This window comes from Mauremys reevesii, linkage group 1, assembly GCF_016161935.1.
Source record: "Mauremys reevesii isolate NIE-2019 linkage group 1, ASM1616193v1, whole genome shotgun sequence".
NCBI classification, from domain to species: Eukaryota; Metazoa; Chordata; order Testudines; family Geoemydidae; genus Mauremys; species Mauremys reevesii.
The window spans coordinates 124,335,972-124,359,379 of record NC_052623.1 but is presented as its reverse complement, the minus strand read 5'-3'; the positions used below and the strand labels follow the sequence as shown (position 1 = coordinate 124,359,379).

The 23,408-nt window shown below is 44.1% G+C and overlaps 2 protein-coding genes across 5 annotated transcripts in view; one reads left to right on the top strand and one right to left on the bottom strand.

Moving 5' to 3' along the window:
• Nucleotides 1-23,408, bottom strand: part of GABRA5 (gamma-aminobutyric acid type A receptor subunit alpha5) — a 91,933-nt gene that overhangs the window by 12,871 nt on the left and 55,654 nt on the right. For all 4 annotated transcript variants that reach the window (XM_039490555.1, XM_039490563.1, XM_039490535.1 and 1 more), the window contains exon 7: nucleotides 5,794-5,937. In XM_039490555.1, coding sequence (XP_039346489.1) covers nucleotides 5,794-5,937 — 144 coding nt within the window. The remainder of the gene's footprint in view (nucleotides 1-5,793; nucleotides 5,938-23,408) is intronic.
• GABRB3 (gamma-aminobutyric acid type A receptor subunit beta3) overlaps nucleotides 3,970-23,408 on the top strand; it is a 262,321-nt gene continuing 242,882 nt past the window's right edge. Inside the window, exon 1 of the mRNA XM_039490494.1 lies at nucleotides 3,970-4,083. Within this exon, the coding sequence (XP_039346428.1) occupies nucleotides 3,983-4,083 (101 nt within the window). The 5' untranslated portion in view covers nucleotides 3,970-3,982. The remainder of the gene's footprint in view (nucleotides 4,084-23,408) is intronic.

Genomic DNA, 23,408 nt, shown 5'->3' with positions numbered 1-23,408 from the left:
TTGTGACTACTCTGGACAGCGCTCTCAACTCAGATGCACTGGCCAGGTAGACAGGAAAAGGCCAACAAACTTTTGAATTTAATTTCCTGTTTGGCCAGCATGGCGAGCTGATCAGCACAGGTGACCATGCAGAGCTCATGTAGAGCTCATCAGCATGATGTGCACATTGCCGGGGCACATTGCCCGGCCCGTACTTTGTGAGAAGTCTATGTCCATGTCTATGTCCTCATCACTCTCGTCACTGCGCTGCCATCGCCTCCTTGCCTGGTTTTGCTTTTGCAGCTTCTGGTTCTGTGCTGAAAAAAGGCGTGAAACAATTGTCTGCCATTGCTCTGATGCAGGGAGGGGCGACTGACGACATGGCTTACAGGGAATTAAAATCAACAAAAGGAGTGGCTTTGCATCAAGGAGAAACACAAACAACTGTCACACAGAATGGCCCCCTCACGGATTGAACTCCAAACCCTGGGTTTAGCAGGCCATTGATTTCACAAAACAAAACGGGTCAATTTCTTGTTTTGATCCACTCCATCTATCTTTTACATCTTAGGCTGGCAGCAGACAGTGCAGTACGACTGCTAGCCATCATCATCTCCTGGGTGCTCGGCAGAAGATGCTGCATTACAATTGCTTGCCATCATCATCTCCTGGCTGCTAGCCAGAAGACGGTGCAGTACAACTGCTAGCCATTGTCATCTCCTGGATGCTTGGCAGAAGATGGGAATGACCTGGTTGAGTCACTCCCATGTCTGCCCAGGCGCCCCTGACCGATCTCACCAAGGTCGGTTAAAAGCGCGCCCAGGAGTACGACGAGGATGGCTACCAATTGTAATGCACCATCTGCTGCCAAAAGGCAATGAGCTGCTGCTGTGTAGCAATGCAGTCCCACGTCTGCCAGCACCCAGGAGACGTACGGTGACGGTGAGCTGAGCGGGCTCCATGCTTGCCGCGGTATGGCATCTGCTCAGGTAACCCGGGAAAAAAGGCAAGAAACAATTGTCTGCCATTGCTTTCACGGAGTGGGGGTGGGGGCTGACGACATGTACCCAGAACCACTCACAACACTGTTTTTGCCCCATCAGGCATTGGGATCTCAACCCAGAATTCCAGTGGGCTGTGGAGACTGTGGGAACTGTGGGATAGCTACCCGCATTGCACTGCGGGATAGCTACCCGCATTGCACTGTGGGATAGCTACCCACAGTGCAATGCTCTGGAAGTTGACACTAGCCTTGATACTGTGGACGCAGTCCGCCGACTTAATGCACTTAGAGCATTTTGTGGGGGGACACGCACAATCGACTGTATAAAAACAATTTATAAAAAACCGACTTCTATAAATTCAACCTAATTTCATAGTGTAGACATACCCTCAGAGTGAAATTCTGGCCACGCTGAAGTCAATGGCAAAACTCTCCGTGACTTCAGTAGGGCCAGGATTTCCCTCATAGACTCAAGCTCTTTGGGACAGGAATTAATTTTTGTTGCATGTTTGTACAGATGCCATTCTCAACATCAATAATCAAGAGAAATAATTAATAATAAAGAAGAAACGGAGCTGCTGCATTTCTTCTGTACTTAGCTGGTAGAATTTTTGGCCTTAGAGTGAAAACTGAGCTGATATAGCTGGATCCAAGTGCTGGCTATGGGACTTTGTGCTGCAGCTGTGCCAAGTTGCAGAGGGTCTACATCAGTGGTTCCCAAATGTTTTAGTAAGGCATCCAAACAACTGCATTTTTTCTTTTTTTTATGACCCATCCAGAATCCAAATTTTTTTGGGGGGGAAATAATAGGCCAGTGTCTCCTCCACCATCACCTCCTCACCCTGCCGAGGGGCTACTAACCATCCTCAGCAGCATCCTCTTCCCTGGCACCACAACCCTATTCCCGGAGAGGTGCAGAGGGAATGCCCTCAGGTGTTGGGGGCTGGTATTTGAAGAGTTTTCCCTGCACTCACCCCACAGTGATGACTCCTTTCTTGCAGGGCTGGGCCTAACTCCCTGCTCTGGGAGTTGCAACCTGGCACACAAGGTCACAGCATCTCTCTGTCATGATGGAGGGGCAGCTGGGACATATTTGAGTGAGTGGCATTGCAACCTGCCAATTTGGTGTCAGTGATACTCAGGTTTGACCTATGCCATCCCTTGCAGCACCATTCAGTATGGCCTGACCGCTCCTCTGTCATGACGGAGGAGCAGCCAGGCCAAACTTGAGTGGTACTGTGACCCCGTGTACCAGGTCACAACACCCAAAGGGGGGTTGCTGGGCTCAGTCCCGTGGGACAGAAGCCACTTGTGCCGCGTAAGTGCTGGGCAGGCTAACTCTCCAACCCCCCCCCTCCCCCCCCGGGCCTCTCCTCCACACCGATCCCATGATCCATTTACATCCTTTCCACGACGCAGCCCATCCTTAGGGAAACATTGGCTTAGATTTTTTGATGGATTAGAAGTTGCTACATTTAAAAAAAATAATTTAGACAATAGAATTTTGGAGAAAGAATACGGCTAAAAAATGGCAGGCTCCAGTAGAATCCAGACACCAGATATGTGTTTTTCATATTCTATTAGGCTGGATACATCAAGGTCCATTTTACCAGTGGTGGAATGGTGGCTACACTTGTAGGCTGAGGCCTGGGGTCAAAAAAAATGGCAGGTTCTGGCAGAATTCAGGTATGTCAGATCTGTGTTATTGTATCATTGTTGCACCAGACCATATTTGGCTCAGGGTACACCAGGGTCTGTAATTTTTTGGTATAGGTGGAGCAGCTGGCTGTGTTCTGTATTTAGATATTGGAATTTGGGGCTTGAGTGCAAAAATTGGCAAGATCCAGCAGGATCTGTGTTGGGGTCTGGGTTTTTGTAGTCCTGTGGTGCTGCAATGTGCAAAAATGCAAGATCTTTGGTGCAACAGAAGTGGCTGGACTTGTTCTCTCTTTATTTGTTCTGAATATCTTCTCTGTGTAGGCAGTACAGGAATATTTTGATACATACAAGTGGCTTGATGTGTTCTTTATGTAGGAAGTGGAAGTATTGGGGCTTGGTACTGGTTTTTTGCAACACTGTTATATGGAGAATTTTTTTGTGGCAGCCGTATTCTCTATGCAGCTAGTAGAATTTGGGGGCTAGAGTGCCAAGATTAGCAGAATCAGGTTTTTTTGCAGCATGCCAGTGCTAAAATGTGCCAGATTCCAAGATTTTTTTGGTGCAATCTAACTAGCCGAGTATCTTCTTTCTTCAGGCAGAACTTAGGGAGCTGGGTGCAAAAATCAGTAGGATCCAGTAAGACTGGTGGAGATGCAGATTTTACCTCTTTCTAAAAAGCATCTGCTTGAAGCAACAGCATAAAAGGTGTGTAAAATTTGTATATACCCAAACATTTTCCCCCGTGCAATTGGAGGGGTTGTGTAGTTTGACATGTGGCCAAAATATATCCAGAGGATACAAACTGTTGGATTTGTGAAGTATTTCCCCTTCCCCCCCCCCCCCCCCGACACCCTACCCTGGCATTCAACAATTCTGTACAAAGGAGAAATGTCTTAAACATCCGATCACAAGTAACCCTGATTACAAGCCTACTGCGAGCTTGATGAAGTCCAGAAAATCCATCGCTGACTGATGCTTTCCCTGTGTAAAATCGGATTTTTGTATTTTGCTAATCCCTGGTTACAATCTGTGTCTTGCTCTTTGTGATCCACCCTGCAATCAGAATCCAGCCTGCCCAGATGCAACCTGGGACATTAAAAAAATTCTTGACGTTGGAAAACCGTAATTTATTAGCCTCAATCTTAGGGAAGGGACGTGATTTCTGTGCACGAACTTTTTGATCTCTCCTAGGATTCTGCTGTTTCCTTAGGTTGAGGAGTGCAAGGTGCCTTCCACAGGAAAGCGGAGACGTGAAAGTGGCCCAGAACTGACACCCTGGAGCACTCACTGCCTGCTTTGGATTGTTTTCTTTCTCCCAGGATCAGGGCGAGTTTCTAGGAGATGCTCCCATACATCCTCTGGATCTTTTTCTTGGCAGTTTTGAAAGCAAGAGGGGAGCTGCCATTCATTGCAGAAAACAATGCAGCTATGATGGTGAACTGGTAAGGAAACATGTTTTTGTTCTTTAATGGGAGGCAGCTTGCTTTCCGCAGGGGGCTCTTTGCTATTAGGGTAACGACTGTAATTATTTCTACATGCGTATCCTGGATGCTGATTCTTTTGGCTTATTTAGCAACTGTTTTATGGATATTGAAGGGGTTGGGAATGATTAGAACTTTTGCAGGGAAGTGGAGCATAACTTTGCTTTGTGGTTGCCTTGTACTATGCAGAACAAGGTTGTCTTTGCTTTGGGATTGTTTGAAGAGTAAACAGTAAGCCCAGCTGGGCTCAGAGTGGGTCCCACCTTCCACAGAACTGTTTGTTTGTTTGTTTGTTTAATTTTGAACAGAGAGCTTTAAGAACCTTCATTCCTTAATCCTACCAACCTTTGTGATTGTGTGTGTGTGCGGGGGAGCGGATTGTGCACATGATAAAGTGTCCTAAATATCCCTTCCAAGGATAGCCCAGGTTACCAATCTGGTTTACACCTTCTCCTCAGGGTCTCAAATTAGACCTCAGAGACTGTCATTTTTAGCCAGTGATAGGAGGTGCCAGGTCCTCACAATAAATATGTCTCAGTGCTTTACTAGTGTTAATTTCTGCCAGAGCATTGTTCAAATCTGCATTCTAAAAGCCCCCTGTGAATGAAGCCATAGGGAGAGGGGATGGCTTTGTTTAAAGACAGGATATTTTTGGTTGCAATCATAGGAGCCCTTAGACTCTACTTCATTAATTCTCTCAAGACAAGTATATTATATAACTTGTTAAAGCCTCTGTGCTGCGGAACCCATGTAACTGTCAGGGTTGGTCTGGCTTCACCCTCCCAGGTATTCCCCACCCCCACCCCCATCAGAGCATAGGGCTGCCCTGACATGGAAGCCTTAAGCAGAAGGAGGCGGGGAAGGGGGGCCTCGCGTGGGTGGCTGGGCTGGGATTAAAGCTTCTTTGCCTCTCTAATGCTGCCACATCTGGCGCCTCCACTTCCAGTTACGGAGGAAATGGGAATCCTTGGGGTTAGCACCTCCTCTCTGGCCACGTGGTACCCAGGACACGCTGCAAAGCCCAGCAACAGCTGCCACCTTCCCTCTTCCTCCCTCCCCCAAATGGTTTCATCAAGCAAATCACTATAAACCTAGGATTGGTACAGATCTAATGAGTGGCCAGTGTTTGCCTCCTGGAGCTGCTCCTCCAGCAGGGAAATAAGCCAGCAATAGTGCTGCGATTTCAGCAAATACAGCAGGACCTCAGAGTGATGAACACTCTGGGAACAGAGGTTGTTCATAGCTCTGAAATATGTGCTGTTCGTAACTGAATAAAACCTTATAGTTGTTCTTTCAAAAGTTTACAAAAGTTTGCAGCTGAACACTGACCTAACACAGCTTTGAAACTTTACTCTGCAGAAGAAAAAGGTTGCTTTCTTAATATTTTTAGTAGTTTATGTTTAACACAGTACTGTACTGTATTTGCTTTTTTTGTTTTTGGCCTCTGCTACTGCCTGATGGCATACTTCCAGTTCCAATGAGGTGTGTGGTTGACTGGTCAGTTTGTTGCTCTGCTGTTCGTAACTCTGAGGTGCTACTGTACAGTTGCCAAGACTTGATATGCATTTCCCTAGTGCCCCCACCAAATAGCCAGAAGCCTGTATACATCTCCCCACTGCACCTCCTTTTCCTGTTAGCAACTGTGTGGTGGAAAGATGCATTCTATCACACCTGTACTGGTACTGATGTTTTCAGTTCCTACAGTCTGTCCCATCAGATGATACTGGTTAAGTCGTGAACCATCTTCTGCAACCACCACAGATGTAGCGGTGCTATTAGTCCAGACGTAGACCACTTCAGAATTGGGGTAAGCATCTGTTAATGGAAATAAAGATGACAGGTTAAAACAGAGATTAATTTCCTAGTGGATTCTTAAATCATATAGTTTTGGAAAGAGGAGGGGGAAGAAGAGAGGAGTGACAGTGGTTAAGAGAAACAAATAGATATGATATAACTATGTTCCCATATGTCCGGCTCACAAAGTATTAGGTCAAAGCCTTCTGACATAACAGATGTGTGGGCTGGTTTGTAAAAGGCTGGAACAGTGGAGTTACAAATATAATCCTTTAGGGACATTTGATCTGGGAGAGCTTTTGACTTGAAAAGTGAAATGTGCACGGAGTGGTGTGGGGGTGTGCTGGCTGGAGTTGGTGAGAGTGTGTGGCACATGGGGGTCAGGGGAGGGAGGCTGATGTGTCTGCGTGTGTGGAGAGGGTTGAATTGTGTGTGTGCACGTGTTTGTTTGATATGAGTTCTCTCTACCTAATATTTTTTTATCTGGAGGTCCTAGGAATCAAAGGCAGTGGCAAAGTTGCCAGCTCATATGACTTTATTGTGAGTCTCACAATATTTAGCATTTTTTAATTCAAGGCCCAACACCTGGATCATGTTACTGTATGAGAACTTCAGCTTTCACAGTTAAAAAAAAAAGTTTCAAGCCCTTGTGGCTGCAAAGGAAAGCTTGAAAACAACAGCCCTATAGTCTTATAAAGCAGGAGGCAAATTAAAAGAAAAAGCTGTGTTTTTTAAGAAAATCTCATTATTTTGGGGTTGCCTGTCTTATGATTTTTGAATGTTTAAGGGCAGCAATGGGGTTGCAAGGAACCAGAGACTGTTTTACCAAATCCTCTGGAAAAACTAATACATCAATTTCCTTGCAAAGAGAGTGCAAAATGCAGGTGTGACAGACATGGAAATGCTTTGTAATAATGTAAGAATATTTATATGTAAACTAATTCTTAACATACATTTATACTGGGGGTAGTGGAATGTTTATTATATTCTCACATTCCCCGGGGGTCCGTGCAGGGTTGCAGCACAATAACTTCTCAGATTTAAGAACATCCAAGCACACACTTGAAAGATAACAGAGGAAACTGGTGGTGTTAGCTTCAAGGATCCTGTATCCCATCTTCAACAAGTTGTAAGCCTTGTTTTTCTAAAGCTGGTAGCCTGTCCTCGAAAGCAGGGACTCAGAGAAGGACTTAAGGATCATTGTTCACAATCACCTGAGCATGAGCTCTCAGAGCAATAGTGTGGCAAAAAGGGGAATATCAAACAGAAGGAGGGAAGGGATCTTGACTCGTACACAGCATTGGTGAGACTGCTACTGGAATACTGTATCCCGTTCCGGGGTCCACACTTCAAGAATATGGGCTAGGAGCTTGCTCTATCCACTCCACACATCTCACTGGTATGGCAGTGCTTCCAGGAATGGTTCACCCTACTCCCCTTTAGAGGGAAGCAGTGTAGCCTAGTAGACAGAGCACTGAACTGGGACTGAGGAGATCTTGGTTCTATTTCCAAATGGATAGCCCTAATTAAAAAAACAGAGAGAACCAAAGAAGTGCCACCAAAGTAAACAAAGTAAAAGAAGTAGTGAGAGGCAAAAAAGGTATCCTTTAAAAAGCAGAAGTTAAATCTTAGTGACAAAAATAGAAATGAGCATAAACTCTGGCAAGTGAAGTGTAAAAATATAATTAGAAAGGCCAAAAAAGAATTTGAAGAACAGCTAGCAAAAGACTCAAAAAGTAACAGCAAACATTTTTTTTAGTACATCAGAAGCAGGAAGCCTGCTAAACAGCCAGTGGGGCCACTGGACAACTGAGATGCTAATGGAGCACTCAAGGAAAATAAGGCCATTGTGGAGAAACTACATGAATTCTTTACATCCGTCTTCAAAGCTGAGGATGTGAAGAAAATTCCCAAACCTGAGCTATTATTTTTACATGACATATCTGAGGAACTGTCCCAGGTTGAGGTATCATTAGAGGAGGTTTTAGAACAAATTGATAAATGAAACAGCAATAAGTCACCAGGACCAGATGGTATTCACCCAAGAGTTCTGAAGGAACTAAAATGTGAAATTGCAGAACTACTAAGTATAGTTTGTAACCTACCATTTAAATCAGCTTCTGTACCAGATGACTGGAGGACAACTAATGTGATGCCAATTTTTAAAAAAGGGCTCCAGTGGTGATCCCGGCAATTACAGGCCAGTAAGCCCGACTTCAGTACCAGGCAAACTGGTTGAAACTATAGTAAAGAACAGAATTGTCAGACATATAGATTAGCATAATTTGTTGGGGAAGAGTCAACATGTTTTTTGTAAAGGGAAATCATGCCTCATCAATCTACTAGAATTCTTTGAGAGGTCTACAAGCCTTTGGATAAGGGTGATCCAATGGATATAGTATACTTAGATTTTCTGAAAGCCTATGACAAGGTTCCTCACCAAAGGCTCTTAAGCAAAGTAAGTTGTCATGGGATAAGAGGGAAGGTCCTCTCCTGGATTGGTAACTAGTTAAAAGATAGGAAACTAAGGGTAGGAATAAATGGTCAGTTTTCAGAATGGAGAGAGGTAAATAGTGGTGTCCCCCAGGGATCTGTACTAGGACCAATACTATTCAACATATTCATTAACAATCTGGAAAAAGAGGTAAATGGTGAGGTGGCAAAATTTGCAGATGATACAAAGCTACTTAAGATAGTTAAGTCCAAAGCAGACTGTGAAGAGCTACAAAGGGATCTCACAAAACTGAGTGACTGGGCAACAAAATGGCAGATGAAATTCAATGTCGATAAATGCAAAGTAATGGACATTGAATAACATAATCCCAACTATACATACAAAATGATGGGGTCTAAATTAGCTGTTACCACTCAAGAGAGATCTTGGAGTCATTGTGGATAATTCTCTGACAACATCCACTCAATGTGCAGCAGCAGTCAAAAAAACAAATGGAATGTTGGGAATCATTAAGAAAGGGATAGATAATAAGACAGAAAATATCATATTGCCACTATATAAATCCATGATACACCCACATCTTGAATACTGTGTGCAAATGTGGTTGCTCCATCTCAGAAAAGATATATTGGAATTGGAAAAGGTACAGAAAAGGGCAACAAAAACTATTAGGGGTATGGAACGGCTTTCATATGAGAAGAGATTAATAAAATTGGAATTTTTCAGCTTGGAAAAGAGACAACTAAGGGGGGATATGATAGAGGTCTATAAAATCATTACTGGTATGGAGAAAGTAAATAAGGAAGAGTCATTTACTCCTTCTCACAACACAATAATTAGGTGTCACTAAAAGAAATTAATAGGCAGCAGAATTAAAACACAGAAAAGGAAGTATTTCTTCACACAATGCACAGTCAACCTGTGGAACTCTTTGCCAGAGGATGTTGTGAAGGCCAAGACTATCACAGGGTTCAAAAAAGAACTAGATAAATTCATGGAGGATAGGTCCATCAATGGCTATTAGCCAGGATGGGCAGGGATGGTGTCCCCAGCCTTTGTTTGCCAGAAGCTGAGAATGAGCAACAGGGGATGGATCACTTGATGATTACCTGTTCTGTTCATTCCCTCTGGGGCACCTGGCACTGGCTACTGTCAGAAGACAGGATACTGGGCTGGATGGACCTTTGGTCAGACCCAGTATGCCGTTCTTTTGTTCTTATGTAGATGAAGTGACTGCTTGAATCTGTGAGCAGTCTATAAGAAATAGATCTGAGATGTGTGAAATGCCCCATGCATCCCAATGGGGCCTCAACACTGTTGATGATATCACTTCTGATAATTTTAGCAGGCACATCCAGTTAATATATGCTTGTCCCACAACCACAGATTGCCTCCCACTCTTTCGTAGGTGCCAAAAAATCCAATTACCCCCCACCCAACTGGCATAACCTCTGGCCTCCTCCTTAACAATTTATGCAATGCAATTATGCGGTGTCAGATTGAAAATTGCTGGTGTGGGGATAGCCTAGAATAAAACAATGGAATATCAAGATAAGGCAGGTGATAACATACTGATTATCATAATGAATTCCACAACAATCTGTTTTTTCTATTTAAAATAAGGTTCCATAAGGTTTCCAATCTGCCCTGCCAGAGTGCCACAGAATTTAAACCCATCTTGTGTGTGGTTATGAGAAAGCCTTCCTATTTGAGAGATAAATGATCTATCTTGGTCCAGCCTCTTCCATGCTTCCTCCTCCGCCCTCCCCAGGAAAATGGGGCAGAGTTGAGTATCACAGAATCATAGAATTTCAGGGTTGGAAGGGACCTCAGGAGGTCATCTAGTCCAACCCCCTGCTCAAAGCACACCAATCCCCAACTAAATCATCCCAGCAAGGGCTGTGTCAAGCCTGACCTTAAAAACCTCTAAGGAAGGAGATTCCACCACCTCCCTAGGTAACCCATTCCAGTGCTTCACCACCCTCCCAGTGAAAAAGTTTTTCCTAATATCCAACCTAAACCTCCCCCACTGCAACTTGAGACCATTACTCCTTGTTCTGTCATCTGCTGCCACTGAGAACAGTCTAGATCCATCCTCCTTAAAACCTCTTTCAGGTAGTTGAAAGCAGCTATCAAATCCCCCCTCAGTAAGGTGGACAAATTTTGTTAAACTACTGTCTGGTGAAGTGAAGTGAAAGAGAGACTGGGAAACTTGAGGGATGTGCGTGTGTATCTGCAGACAAAATGTGGCACGTATGATGGTCCAAAACGTATCTCATTTCATTCAAAGCAAATTCAGATTCAAGGCCAATAAACCATTTGGGAAATTTTCTTTCTCTCAGAACTCAAATGATTAATTTGCTATTCTTTAGCAGAATATTTCTGATTTCCTAAAGGAGGAAAGCCGGTTTGAATCCTCCTCCCTCCTCCTCTAAGCATACACTACCAACAAAAAAGAAATAAGGTAGAGTTTGGGACAATAATATACAAATATAGAAGTGTTTGAAACTATTAAAAGCTTCAAAAATGAGTGTGTGCTAACTGACGGATGCTTCCAATGAGCATTTTATAAAAGGCTAGAGAGTACTGTGACTTATTATCTACCAAAACAATGAAATGAAATAATTTCTGCTGGTAACTCCTGGCCCTCTCTCTTTTTTTGTTTCTTAATGTGGATGGCAAGAGTCTTATACAAGGCCAAACACATTCATTTCTATGAGTGGACGGGAGCACCCACAGCCTTGGGAAGGGAGGACAGTGTTTCTAACTCTCATGGGTTTTTGTGTGTGTGACAGGAGGTTGGCTGGGGCTGGAGTCTGTCTGGCAATGACACAAGAATTCTTGTGAATTTCAGTTCATCCCCCCCACCTCGTTTGGTGGGCTGCCTGCCCCACTTGCCCGCTTCCTGGGATAGAGCAGCCAATCAGAGCTGCTCCAGGAAGCAGGCAGAGCTCTCTCCCCATCCCCACACCATTTTCACCAGAGGTGATGGAGGAGGAGGGAGCTAAAAAGCCCAGCAGCTTAGGATGACTCCACTCCCCCCTGCAACACTTGGCCTGGGACAGGGTGTGGAGAGTGGGAATGAAGAGCACTGAGAGCTGCCCCCCCTCCAGCCTAGAAGAGGGAGAGGGGACCTTGCTGGAGCATTTCCCCCCAGCCTGGGAGGGGGGGAGCCCAGGGTGAGCAGAGCCCAGGGGGAGCAGAGGTGAGACAGGGGCAGAACTGATGTGGGGTCAGAATTGATGAAGGGGCTGGGGGGGGACAGGTTTGATTTGGAGGTGTGAGGGGAGGGAGAATTATTTGCTGGGCAAGGGGTGGACAGATGTGAAGGTGGAAGTGCCTTCAGGGTGGACCAAATTCACCTTCCCCAGTGCATTTGTGTGTGATGGCAACACTAATGGTCACAAACACACACTGGGGAGGGGCAGGAGGAAGTTCAAAAATCAAACAGACCCAAAAACCCACAATAATCTTTTTTAAAAGTCTAATGATTTTGCGGGGGGTCAATCTCATGATTTGGGGGGTCTGACTCATGATATTTGGACCTCTGGGGTTTATGGATACTGCTATAAGAAAGTGTCTGTAACAAGGCAAAGCACTAGCCTGAAAAAGCTTAAAGGATCCTTGCCTGTCACATATGGAATATGTATATAAGGAAGTGGAAGCTCAGCCCCGAAGCTCAAATGTGTCCTGTTTTTCCTGGCTGGTGCAGGCAAGAGAAAAGCCTTTGGCACAGGGAGCCAGTGTTAGTTAGTGGAGATGCTTTATTTTATTTATGTCTTTCGTGGTCAAACAAATAAATTGTGTCCTGAGGCGAGGCCTTAAAAGGATATGGGTGTGGCATTTGCTTCCTCTCCCATGCTGGTGAAACAGCTCAGCAGTTTACAATGCCAGCTCCCCAGCATGTTCCTTGGAGCCACTCTCTATGTGCTCTCAGGACTGGGATCTGCTGGTGGGGTTGTCTGCTTGCCAGAGTATTGTCCCTCCTACTCAACTGTTAATGATTGAGTGATATTCTAATCCAGTCAGCCTTATCTATCCACTTCTCCCTACCACCTACTCCCAACCTCATCTGACTGAGGGGAAATTGCTGGAAAGGAAGTCGATGGGAGCATGACTCCTGCTACAGCCATGCTGTTATAGAAGGTGGGAAAGAGAAAACAGGCAGCAGTGCAAAGACACAGGGTATCCCTGGCCTACAGTGGCTCTCCTAAGTCAATGGGCTGAACCACCCATGTTTGTTGGCTGTGGATAGGTATTCTCCACAGTGCAGTCACTTGGAAAATACAGCACTCAAGTCCATACTTTTAGAGTTCCATGGCCCCTGCACTTAAAATACCCAGATGAGGATGATTTAGGCCAAACCTGCAAGTCAGTGGGAGTTTTGTGTGTGTGGATTATTTCCAGGATCTGACCTTAAATCACCACCCAATTAAAAATAATAATTACCTGTATGGCTCATCCATGACAGTTATATTTTATACCCAAGTGATAAGATAAAAACAATTTAAGAAGAGTTTTGCATAATTTATAGCAGGGGTCAGCAACCTCTGGAACGTGGCTCGCCAGGGTAAGCAACCTCGCGGGCTGGGCCAGTTTGTTTACATGCCGTGTCAGCAGGTTTGGCCAATTGCGGCTCCCACTGGCCACGGTTCACCGTCCCAGGCCAATGTGGGTGGCGGGAAGCTGTGGCCAGCACACCCTCGGCCTGCGGGAGCCATGATCGACCGAACCTTCTGACACGGCAGGTAAACAAACCAGTCCGGCCTGCCAGGGTGCTTACCCTGGTGAGCCGGGTGCCAGAGGTTGCTGACCCCTGATTTATAGAAAGCTAAAGATCTATTGGATCCAGTAGCTGCTGCATTGCTAGATGCTACCAAATTCTAATGTGTGGTGTAAAATATCCCACAAAACTGGACCAAATTTGGCTTTAAATTTAGTAAAAAAATTACTCTCAAACCACTAATAACTGGTTGAAGAAATAAAGAAAGATGTTCCATAGAAACTACCTTCACTCTTCCATTTTGTTTGTTTTGTCTGTTCAGGCTACATTCTCATACTCTGTTTATCACTATGGTATATTGATCACACCATGGTACCATTAGAGTACTTAATCTTGGAAGTGCTGCTAATCCCTATCAGAAGTAGTCTACTGTAGAGATCCCAGGGCCATTAACTGGTAAAGATGATCATAAATTATCAGATTACACAGATGGGATTCTTTTAATTATAAAGATTTTATCTGTCATGCAATCCAAAATATTTGAATTTTGATGTCTTTTTCTGGTAAGATTTGGGGATATAATTTTAAAGGTTGAAATATTTGCTTTACGGAATTGGGCTTAATTTTATTTTAAAATATGGAATTTGAACTGTACAAACCAAAAATATGTTTCACTTGACATAAATTAAACATGGAGTTAAGGAATTTTGTTAAGACCAATCTATTAATCAGAGAGCCACGAGATAGATTTAACAGAGCTTCTGAACCTTACTCTTCTTGGTCAATTTGTGCTTTAAACAGGATAATGACACTCCGGTTAATTGATCTGTTTTTTTTATGCTGCTTATGCAGGTCTCCTGACTTATTTACAAGAGATTGTTAAAATAGAATTGCTGAGTTCCAGGTTTATTGTCTTTTGAAGACTTCTGTACCAAATATTTTTGTTTGCATAAAAAGATGCTGTTACTAACTGATGAAAACTCAGCCTAGTCTCCAGGAATGAAACCATGCTCTTTCTGGTTTGTGCATTAACATTAGTTATAAATAAGGAATCTGTACTTGGTAGTGTCTGTGCAACTGAGGGCAAAATTTAGCTCTGCAATTGGAACATTTACTTAAAAATGTTGTTGATCATATGTGAGCAGAATACAATCCAGCTCACACATTACTAAGTGCTAAAAGGAGAAAGAAAAGTAGTAACAATGTAGTTTTGTATAAAAACTAAAGCAATGTGTACTGAATACGGACAGAGCAGGTCTGTTGGGGAGAAGCTGCATTGTTTCATACAGTCAGTTTTCAAAGTAGAACTGTAATTTAACTAGTGTGAAAAAAAATTGTATTCACCTATCTATGGAATGATAGCCTAAAATGAATATTTTTAAACAGTATGCTGATTTACAAAACAGGATCTTCACATTGACTCTAGTGGGAATTATAGATTCACAAGGAGATTTTAGGGGTTTGAAATTATTTAAATTCAGATTGATCATTTGGCCTTTAAACTAGCATAGGGTTTGGATAAATAATTTAAATTAAGCATGGTGATTTGCATAGCGAAGTGACATGCAGGGGAAAGACTAGGGACTAAAAAGTGGAAAAAGCCCATCGTGAAACATTTCTGGATTATGTGATGTAAGCTGTGTAGGATGTTGAAGCCAGGGCCAGCTCTACTGTTTTCGCCGCCCCAAGCAGCTTGCTGAATTGCTGCCGCAGAGGGCGGGGGCAGTCTGTGTGCCGTTAGGGCAGCTCGCGCATTTCTGCGGCGGCAGCAATTCGGCGGCAGCTTCTGTCTTCAGCCAGCTGAACAGGACAGGTGAACATAGAAGCTGCCGCTGAATTGCGCTGCCACGGAAACATGCGTGCCACCCTAACTGCACACGGACTGCCCCCACTGTCCGCTGTGGCAATTCGGTGCGCTGCTTGGGGGCAAAAACACAGGGATTGCCGCCCCTTGCAGATTACCGCCCCAAGCACCTGCTTGGAATGCTGCTGCCTGGAGCTGGCCCTGGCTGAAGCCAATCTTGCGAGCAAATTCTTAGCCATGTGTTGGTCCATGAGAAACAAGAATGAGGGCAGCACATGGTTACAAAATGGGCATTTTCTAATTCCAAGCTTACTAAAAGGATCGTAATTTTTGTCCTTCCAAAAATTAAAAGAAAAATATGGCTCTATACTAAAGGCAATATTTTCCAGCTAAAAGAATTTTCTTAGATTCTAGCCTTCCCTTTCCACAGGAGACAGAACAGGACATTTTAAAATGTGTCAGACAGACCTCATGAGGCTTCATTACTAAGCAACAGTAAGATACTACAGTGATTGGAACTATAAAAAAACCCTAAAATAAACAGCTAGAAATGGCTGAATATCAGATTGCGATGTGCAAGCCATCACAGTCAAGGTTGGAATGGGAATATGAAGTAAATGTTTCTTACTCTGAAAAGAAACGGAGCTATTTACTGCACTCAAATTATAAGATATTTAGATATGCAAGCCTGACATTGATTCTGTGTTGCCTACACACGATTTTTTGGTGGGTCTTGCTATATTTGGTATTTTTCTTAAAGCTCCTTCAGCTTCTGGAGGGAAATGGTTAGGAGAGAATCTCAGTTTCCATTAAAAAAAATTAAATAGGAATCTAGCCCTCACAGTTGCGGAGAAAAGCTTTAAAATGTGACCTGAGTGCACCCTAAGGGCTCAGAAACCAGAAGGCAAATAATATATATTGGGTGCTTTTAATTTTGTAAAATCTCATGATTTTTGAGGCCTAACATGCTTTTTGAATGCTTAGTTGACTATATTGTTGGCTACTTAAAAACAATCAATTGACTATATTGGAATCCCGAGCTAGTATGTAAACTAAAATATACACGTGCCAATTGGTACTGCTAATGTACAAATACTAATGTACACATGTACTCATAAGTCGCTGAGGAACATCTGCTGTCACAGAAAGGGACTGGGCCATTTAGGTACAGCTCTGCACTGAAGGCTGTGTAAAACCAGGCTGCATTCCTCCTGAAAGATCCCAGTATGTACGTGTGATGGAGTATATACCCTACAGTGGTTTGGAAATAGAGGGAGAGCTCAGTCAAGGCACCTGATTGCAAATGGAAAGTTAGCTGGGGCCCAATTAAAAAATGAGTTCCAGATGGGGGAGGAGCTGGGTGGTTTCTATAAAGAGAGGAAGCCCAAAGTGGAAGAGGATGTAGGAAGAGAAGTCTGCAGTCCTTCTCTTGGTAATAGCGAGATGGGCAGGGTTGAAGAGGAAGCTAAAGGGCAGAATTTGCCCTGGGATTGTCTTCTGAATAAAGAACTCTGGCATTAAGAGCAGGAGAAAGATTGGGAAGCCACTGGGGTGCAACAAGCCCTGGCAATGAGCCCTGACAAAAGAGCAGGACCCAGAGCTCCAGGGAACTGTTCCAGTGAGGAGCAGAACAGAGGGATAAAAGTTTGAGCCTGTGCATGGCAGAAGTGTTTTAAGCTTATATTTTTAATTTGGCATTTGTTGGAGGACTCTGGGGGAACCCTGTGAGCCTCTGGCCTAAAAGAAGGGTGAATCCTGCCTGGTTGTGGTACACTGAAGCAAGCAGGTAAGGACCACTGGGCCCAGAGTCAGGGGCCAGAGACCTGATGCAAGGTCTTGATGTTATTTGTTGGACTCTGGTTTTTCAGACTCTGTTGGTCTGGGGGGTAGGGTGGAACTACAGGGGTATATCTGCACAGCAAAGAAAAACCCGCAGCTGGCCCATGCCAGCTGACTCAGGCTCACGTGGCTTGGGCTGCAGGATTGTTTCATTGCTGTGCTGACTTCTGGGCTCAGGCTGGGGCCTGAGTTCTGGGACCCTCCCACCTCACAGGATCCTAGAGCCTGGGCTCCAGCCCAACCCCAGATGTCTACAGAGCAATGAAACAGCCCCATGTGCCTGAGCTGGCTGGCACGGGCCAGCCACAGGTGTCTAGTTTCTGTGTAGACATCCTCTAAGTGACCTGGCTGGAGGGCTGAGTCACAAGAAGCAGAGCACTGCAGTGTCTGTCAGCAGGGGGCATTAGATGAGGGGACCCTGCTATGTCATGCCCAGCCATGAGGGGGGGTGGCACTAGTGAGTTTGTCTAAAGCAAGGTAGTGTGCACTTGGAGACACCCTTCTGAGCTGCAGCATACTAACTACCATACAACTGGATAGCTCTAGGTAAAGAGGGGGAGGGAATGTGGAACCATAATAACTCCACCTACTCTCTGCCTCTCTTGCAGTACTGAGTCCATGGGGGAGTAATTAGACAGTAGCCCCTTTCTAGCATAGGGGCTGCTCTGCTGTCTGGCCCTTGTGGAACAATGCAAGGGATGGGGGCTCCTTACTCCCCACCCTCAGCTCCTCCATATAATGGGTAACCTGAGTCTCGGTCATGGTCTTGACCTGTAGTGAAACCCACACCATCAGGAACAATGTGCTAAGAAAAACAAGTGGCATACTGAGCCATATTGTTGAGTTGTGTATTGAGGGATCTATCTGATCAAACTACAGGTAAAGGGAAAAATAAAATGGGAAAAGGAAACTTCTTGCTAGCCAATAACATAATTCTCTGATCAGGGAATATCACTCCCTCCAGTATGAAGGGAAAGCCTTGCAGTTTTTTCAGAAGCAGCCATGTAGGAGTGAGTTGTCATCAGGACACAAGATGATATGGATCAATATCATGGGCCCTGGAAGCCTTTCTTGGACTATGTGAAGTGTGAGCATCTCTGCTGCGCCTCCAGGAAATGCAGCACAGAAGGTGCAACCCAGGGAAGAGGTGCAAAGGTGGCTTTAAGCCACTCTTGTGCTCTTCTGATTCTGTGTCCCTCCCCCCAAGGGCTGCTGCACATAATCTTGTTACCACTCAGTGCTAACCTGACATGGTTCCTCCTGAGCCTCTGCCAGCTCTTCCAGCAGGGGGCAGCACAGTGTCTCTTATGGCAGCCGAACATAATGCCTATGCTGGGGGAATTCTGCCCCAGGGAATTGCAGGGCATTCATGGCTCCTGTATGTCACTACAGTGGTGTATAAGGGGTGACTCCCTCCGAAAGCCTTCAAACATGCTGATGCTCTGTAATGTGTACAACCCTGAGCAGCGACATCTTAACACCTTCCTCCCTTCACATCTTCTTTTCTGTGTCTCCTGTTTTTTGCTCACTGCAGTTAGTATTTATAGTATAACTTTTATTTTTGGATGTAATGTTGCCTGATTTATGTGGAATGAATTTGAGAATTGATTTTACACCATGTTTGATGGTGACCATTTTTTTCAATTGTCTCTCATGTGGAAGGGACCAGAATCTATTACTTCAGCTTCTGTGGTTCTGCTATACCTGTAATGTTAATGTCAATATAAGTGTTGTTGGTAAAAAGACTGGACTGGAGGGCTATTTTGAGATGGCATTTTAAAAATGTAAAATATCTTGGGGGTTCCCAGGTAGATTAGTATCTTTGAAGGCAAGATGCTCAGTAATTTCAGTGAGCTGCTGACTCAAAGGCTGCTGTGAGTGTTTAGTCAAGCTGTGAATTGGAAATCACCGTATTGGGCTGCTATGTGAACTGCATTGTTAGTGTTAGCTGAGTACAGTACGTACATGCAGAAAATGTCAGGTTTCGTTTATTTTCTATAAAATAGGTAAAAATCTTCTAAAATACAAACACCAGACACTTATATATTCAGGGCCTGATTCTGCTGCCTTTATTCACAGTAAATAGTATCTTACTTTATGAGTAGTCATTGATTTCAATAGATCTACTCATGTAGTAAGTTACCACTGAAAGTCAGCAACACTGTCAGAATCTGGCCCTAAGTGAGTATTAATAAGTTCTTAGGAAATTACAGCAAATATTAAATTTATCCTGGTTGTGTGGGTTCTTCTGCAAACGTATTATATTTGGCTGAACAACAAACATAATAGAGTGAGATCCTGACACCATTGCTCTGCTTTGCCACATCTACCACTCGGAGACCCACAGCGTAGAACACTGGTTTATAAAATGTCCGTTATTCTGTTTCAGTGGCTTGTCTGTTTTCCAATCATGATTCAGTACATGGCAACATCGTGGCACATCCTGCATGATGTGATCATATGTCACAGCATCATGCCTTAGTGATAGTGACTCCACATTTGGGAAGATTCTCACAGTTAAGCTAAAGCATAGAGCAAGCAGAGTTTCAAGATTAAAGCATGGGAGTGGGAGTCAGGAGATCTGAGCTATTTTCCTAGTTCTACCATTCACTGACCTTGCACAAGTCACTCAAGCCTTACTGTGCAGCAATGTCTACTAGTTTGGATTGCCTCCCTTTTTTGGGTGCTAGTTGGTGTTTCAAGTTAGTCTTCAGAGGAAGTATAGCCCAGGAGGCAAGAGATCTGGTTTCTAATCCTGTCTCTGCTACTAACATGCCGTGTGACCCTATGGAAGCCTCTGTGCCTCCATTTTCCTCTCCCACCCACTGTCTGTGTAGACTGTAAAATTACTGGAGCAGGGACGGTTTCATGTTTTTGGACATAAGTGTGTGTACCAATCTCGGTTGGGCCCTGTAAACTGATTGGAGTTACTCAGGGAAATTGTGAGCCTTGTCTGAAATGGGAGGGTTGCTAAGGATACAATTTCATTCTCTTTCCCCTTCCTCACTCTCTGCTCTCTCCTGTTTCACTGAGACTCTTTTCCACCGTTCCTCTCATAAAAGCATAAAGGAACTGTTTTGCCAAAGGGATACAACAACCTTCCATTGCTAAGGCCACCTGTTCATATTTTGCCTGGGTCGGCAATGGTTAAAAGCTATTTCTATGTTGATGCATATGTGAAATAAGTTGGTGGCTCCAGTCCAGTTTCTTATCAGAAAAACTGCAATTTCATATGGCACTGGTCATAGAAACTAAACTAATGTCCCACCAATGGAAGCAAGTCCCTTCAGGATATAGATATATTGGCCTTGAGATACTAAACTGCTAGTGCCTATGATTGATCTTTTCTGTGGACCAACAGACCACTGTTTTTCTGTCAGGCATAAATTGCTGTGGCTCCACTGGAGTCGCATCAGACATTTGGGGTGTGGGTGTCAAAATGTTATGATACATTTCATCTTGTACACTTAAAAACTTTGTAACTTCCTTGGCTGGCTCAGTGTTTTAATGCAGTGTGATACTGTAGAGGGGATTGGAAATTGGGGTTGATCTTGGACCCTTGTTAACAGAGACAAGGAGCAATGTAGAGACAGCATACTCAACCCTTTGTGATGGTCCCCTCCTGTAGGTGCAGTGCTGACAAGGAGACATTCTCAGTGATCTCTAGCTGGTAGAATGGGTTGAACGGATGAGGAACTTTTAAGTGGACCTGATTTGGGGACTGGCAGAGGGAGGATTAACACCCCATTCAAAAGCCCTTCATGTGTCCAATCCATTCTTCCTGACCAATGGGGGGGAGGTGGGAAGGAAGCACCTTCCAATAGCCAAAGGATTACATGCCCAAAATACAGGGTGCAGGTTTCTTCAAAAGAAACAATCCCTGAATACAAAATGGCAGTTGTATAGGAGTTAAAGCAAACTGGGTATCTGGGGATTTAGGTTGAGAATTCCCATGCTAACAAGAGGAAGAGGTGCTGTTTCTGAGATAGTGATCGGGGAGCTGAGAACAGGATCTGTTCCCAGTTCTGCTTCAGACTTTCCCATGTGAACTTGGACAAATCCCTTCATTATTACTGGTTTCAGAGTAGCAGCCATGTTTTAGTCTGTATCCGCAAAAAAAACAGGAGTACTTGTGGCACCTTAAAGACTAACAAATTTATTTTAGCATGAGCAAGAAGTGAGCTGCAGCTCACGAAAGCTCATGCTAAAATAAATTTGTTAGTCTTTAAGGTGCCACAAGTACTCCTGTTTTTTTCATTATTACTGTATTCCAGTAACATCAAGAGGTCCTAATTAAGACTGGGATCCTGTGGTAATAGTTGTGATACAAACACTTAAAAAACCCCACAATCCTGATCCAGCAGGGATTACAATCTCTGTGCCTCTGTTCCCCATCTGCACAACGGAGAAAATACTCCCCTACCTCACAGGGGGAGGAGGGGGAAGGGGGAGATTAAATGTAATTACTGTTTGTGAGGTGCTTAGATATTATGGTGATGAGGGCCTTACAATAAATAAAGCAAGGATTGGAAACCAATGATGTAATATTGTCAATGGATAAAACAATGATCCCCGGCCTTTAGCTCTAATCCAGCGTTCTGCTTTGGGCAGCTGTGAATGTGCAGTAACTTCCCCTCAGCATGCTGTAAATGGGAGGTGCTGTGAGTAGTAGGCAGAGCTAGCTGAGAGCTAGAACTGCCTTGGGTACTAGGAATAAAACTATTTAGGCACAAAAGTTTGCACTTTGTTTTGTGCTGGAAACTCAAACTGGGCCATTTTTTTTCTGTATGCTCTTATTATGAGGCCTTTGAACTCAGGTCAAAAACATATCTGAAGCCAATTTGTGTTAATTTTGCATCAGTGAGTTAAACCTCCAAGGTTCTGTCTCTCTCAGACCTGACTGCCCTGACCTGTCACATGTGGAAAATTGAGAGAGGTTTCAAAGGAAGTCTCCACCCAACCCTTCTCAAACCAATCCCCGATTTCACCTTTGTTCCCTTTGCCTTAAAAAATGTTTTCCAACTCTTTTTTTTTTTAACTCGTTCTGCATGACAAGCCTCAGAGACACAGTTCATGTCCCAGTGAAGAAACTGCTTACTAAGCAGACAGTATGGGGCTTGCAACCTTTATAAACTTGTTTGTAACAGCGGGTTCTTCGCAGCTCTTTCAAAAGATGCCAACTGTGTCCCTGGAAGGCACTTTTTAAAATAACCATCAAAACATTTTCATTATATGTGATCTTATCTGTTTGGTGGCTGCCTTAGCTACTGATGGTGCACCAGATTCTCAGCTAGTGTACTTCAGTGGAGTTATACCGATTTATAATGGCTGACCTAGAGTTTACCCCAAACATGTCTGTAATCTGGAATTACTTATGATTATGAGCTGCACATACAAGTTCAAATTTAAGTGATGGAAAAGAGTGCCATTCAGGGCTCATGTGGTACAAAGCCTGTGCTAGCAATAGTTTCTTCTGAGCTCCCTCTCTCCCCCTCCTTATCTCTGCTATAAATCTAGCTGAAGTAAATGTATTGGCTTCCAAAAAACATCTAAAGTTATGAATTAGCTGAACTAACAAACATGCAATCTCTCATTAAAAAGAACCACTCTTCTGAGGAGTGGAGGGGAGCAAATGTGCTTATTTATAAATGACTCTAGGCATAGACCCTGGCTCCATAGGTGCTCCAGGGCTGGAGCTCCTAAGGAAAAAAAAAAGGTGGGTTCTGAGTGCCCATCAGTAGCCCCCCTATCAGTGTCTCCCCCTCCTTCCCAGCACCTCTCACCCACCATGGATCAGATGGTGGGAGGGAGGAGGAGTGAGGGTGGGGTGCACTTGGGAGAGGGTATGGGGGGAAGAGGTGGGGCAGGGGCAGCAAGAGGCAGGGTAGAGGTGGGGCCTTGAGAGAAGGGGTGGAGTGGGGGCAAGGCCTGGGACAGAGCCAGGGGAAGCACCCCCTGGTACATTAAAAAGTCAGAGTCTATGACTCTAGGTGTGATCCAGGGAATAATAGACTAATAAGCAACTGAACCTGGCAAACTGGTTGAAAACATAATTAGAAACAGAATAACAAAACACCTGGAAGATTGTGATCTGATAGGGTCAGATCAGCAGTTTCTTCAAAGAAAAATTGTTTAATTGAATCTCTTTGGATTCTCTGAACATGTAAATAAAATAGTGGATAAAAGAGAACTGGCTGGCATAATTAATTTAGGCTTCCAAAGGGCCTTTAACAAGTACCTGCACAAAAGGCTACTGAAGATGGTAAGTGGTCATTTGATGCGAGGCAGAATATTGTCATGGATCAAATATTGACCAGGAGACAGGAAGCAAAGAGTAGGATTAGATGATCAGTTTTAATCAAGGTTTTGTACTAGGACCCGTGTTGTTGAATGACCTAGAAAGTGAGGTGAGCGGTGAGGAAGCAAAACTTGCAGAAGACACAGTTATTTAATCACCAGAATACAACTGCAGCATCCTTCAGCACAAGAGTCCAAACATTTTTCTCGCCTTTCTAGCTTGTTGTGATGTTGTTTTACACTGTGGATGCTGTTTTCTCTCGCTCTGCTATGTTGGTGGTGGTGGGGAGAGGGGATGGATTGGTCTGTGTGCGCTCTGGCCCATTTGAACTAGCTGCCTACCTATATTAATTATGTCTTTAGTGTTTTTCTCA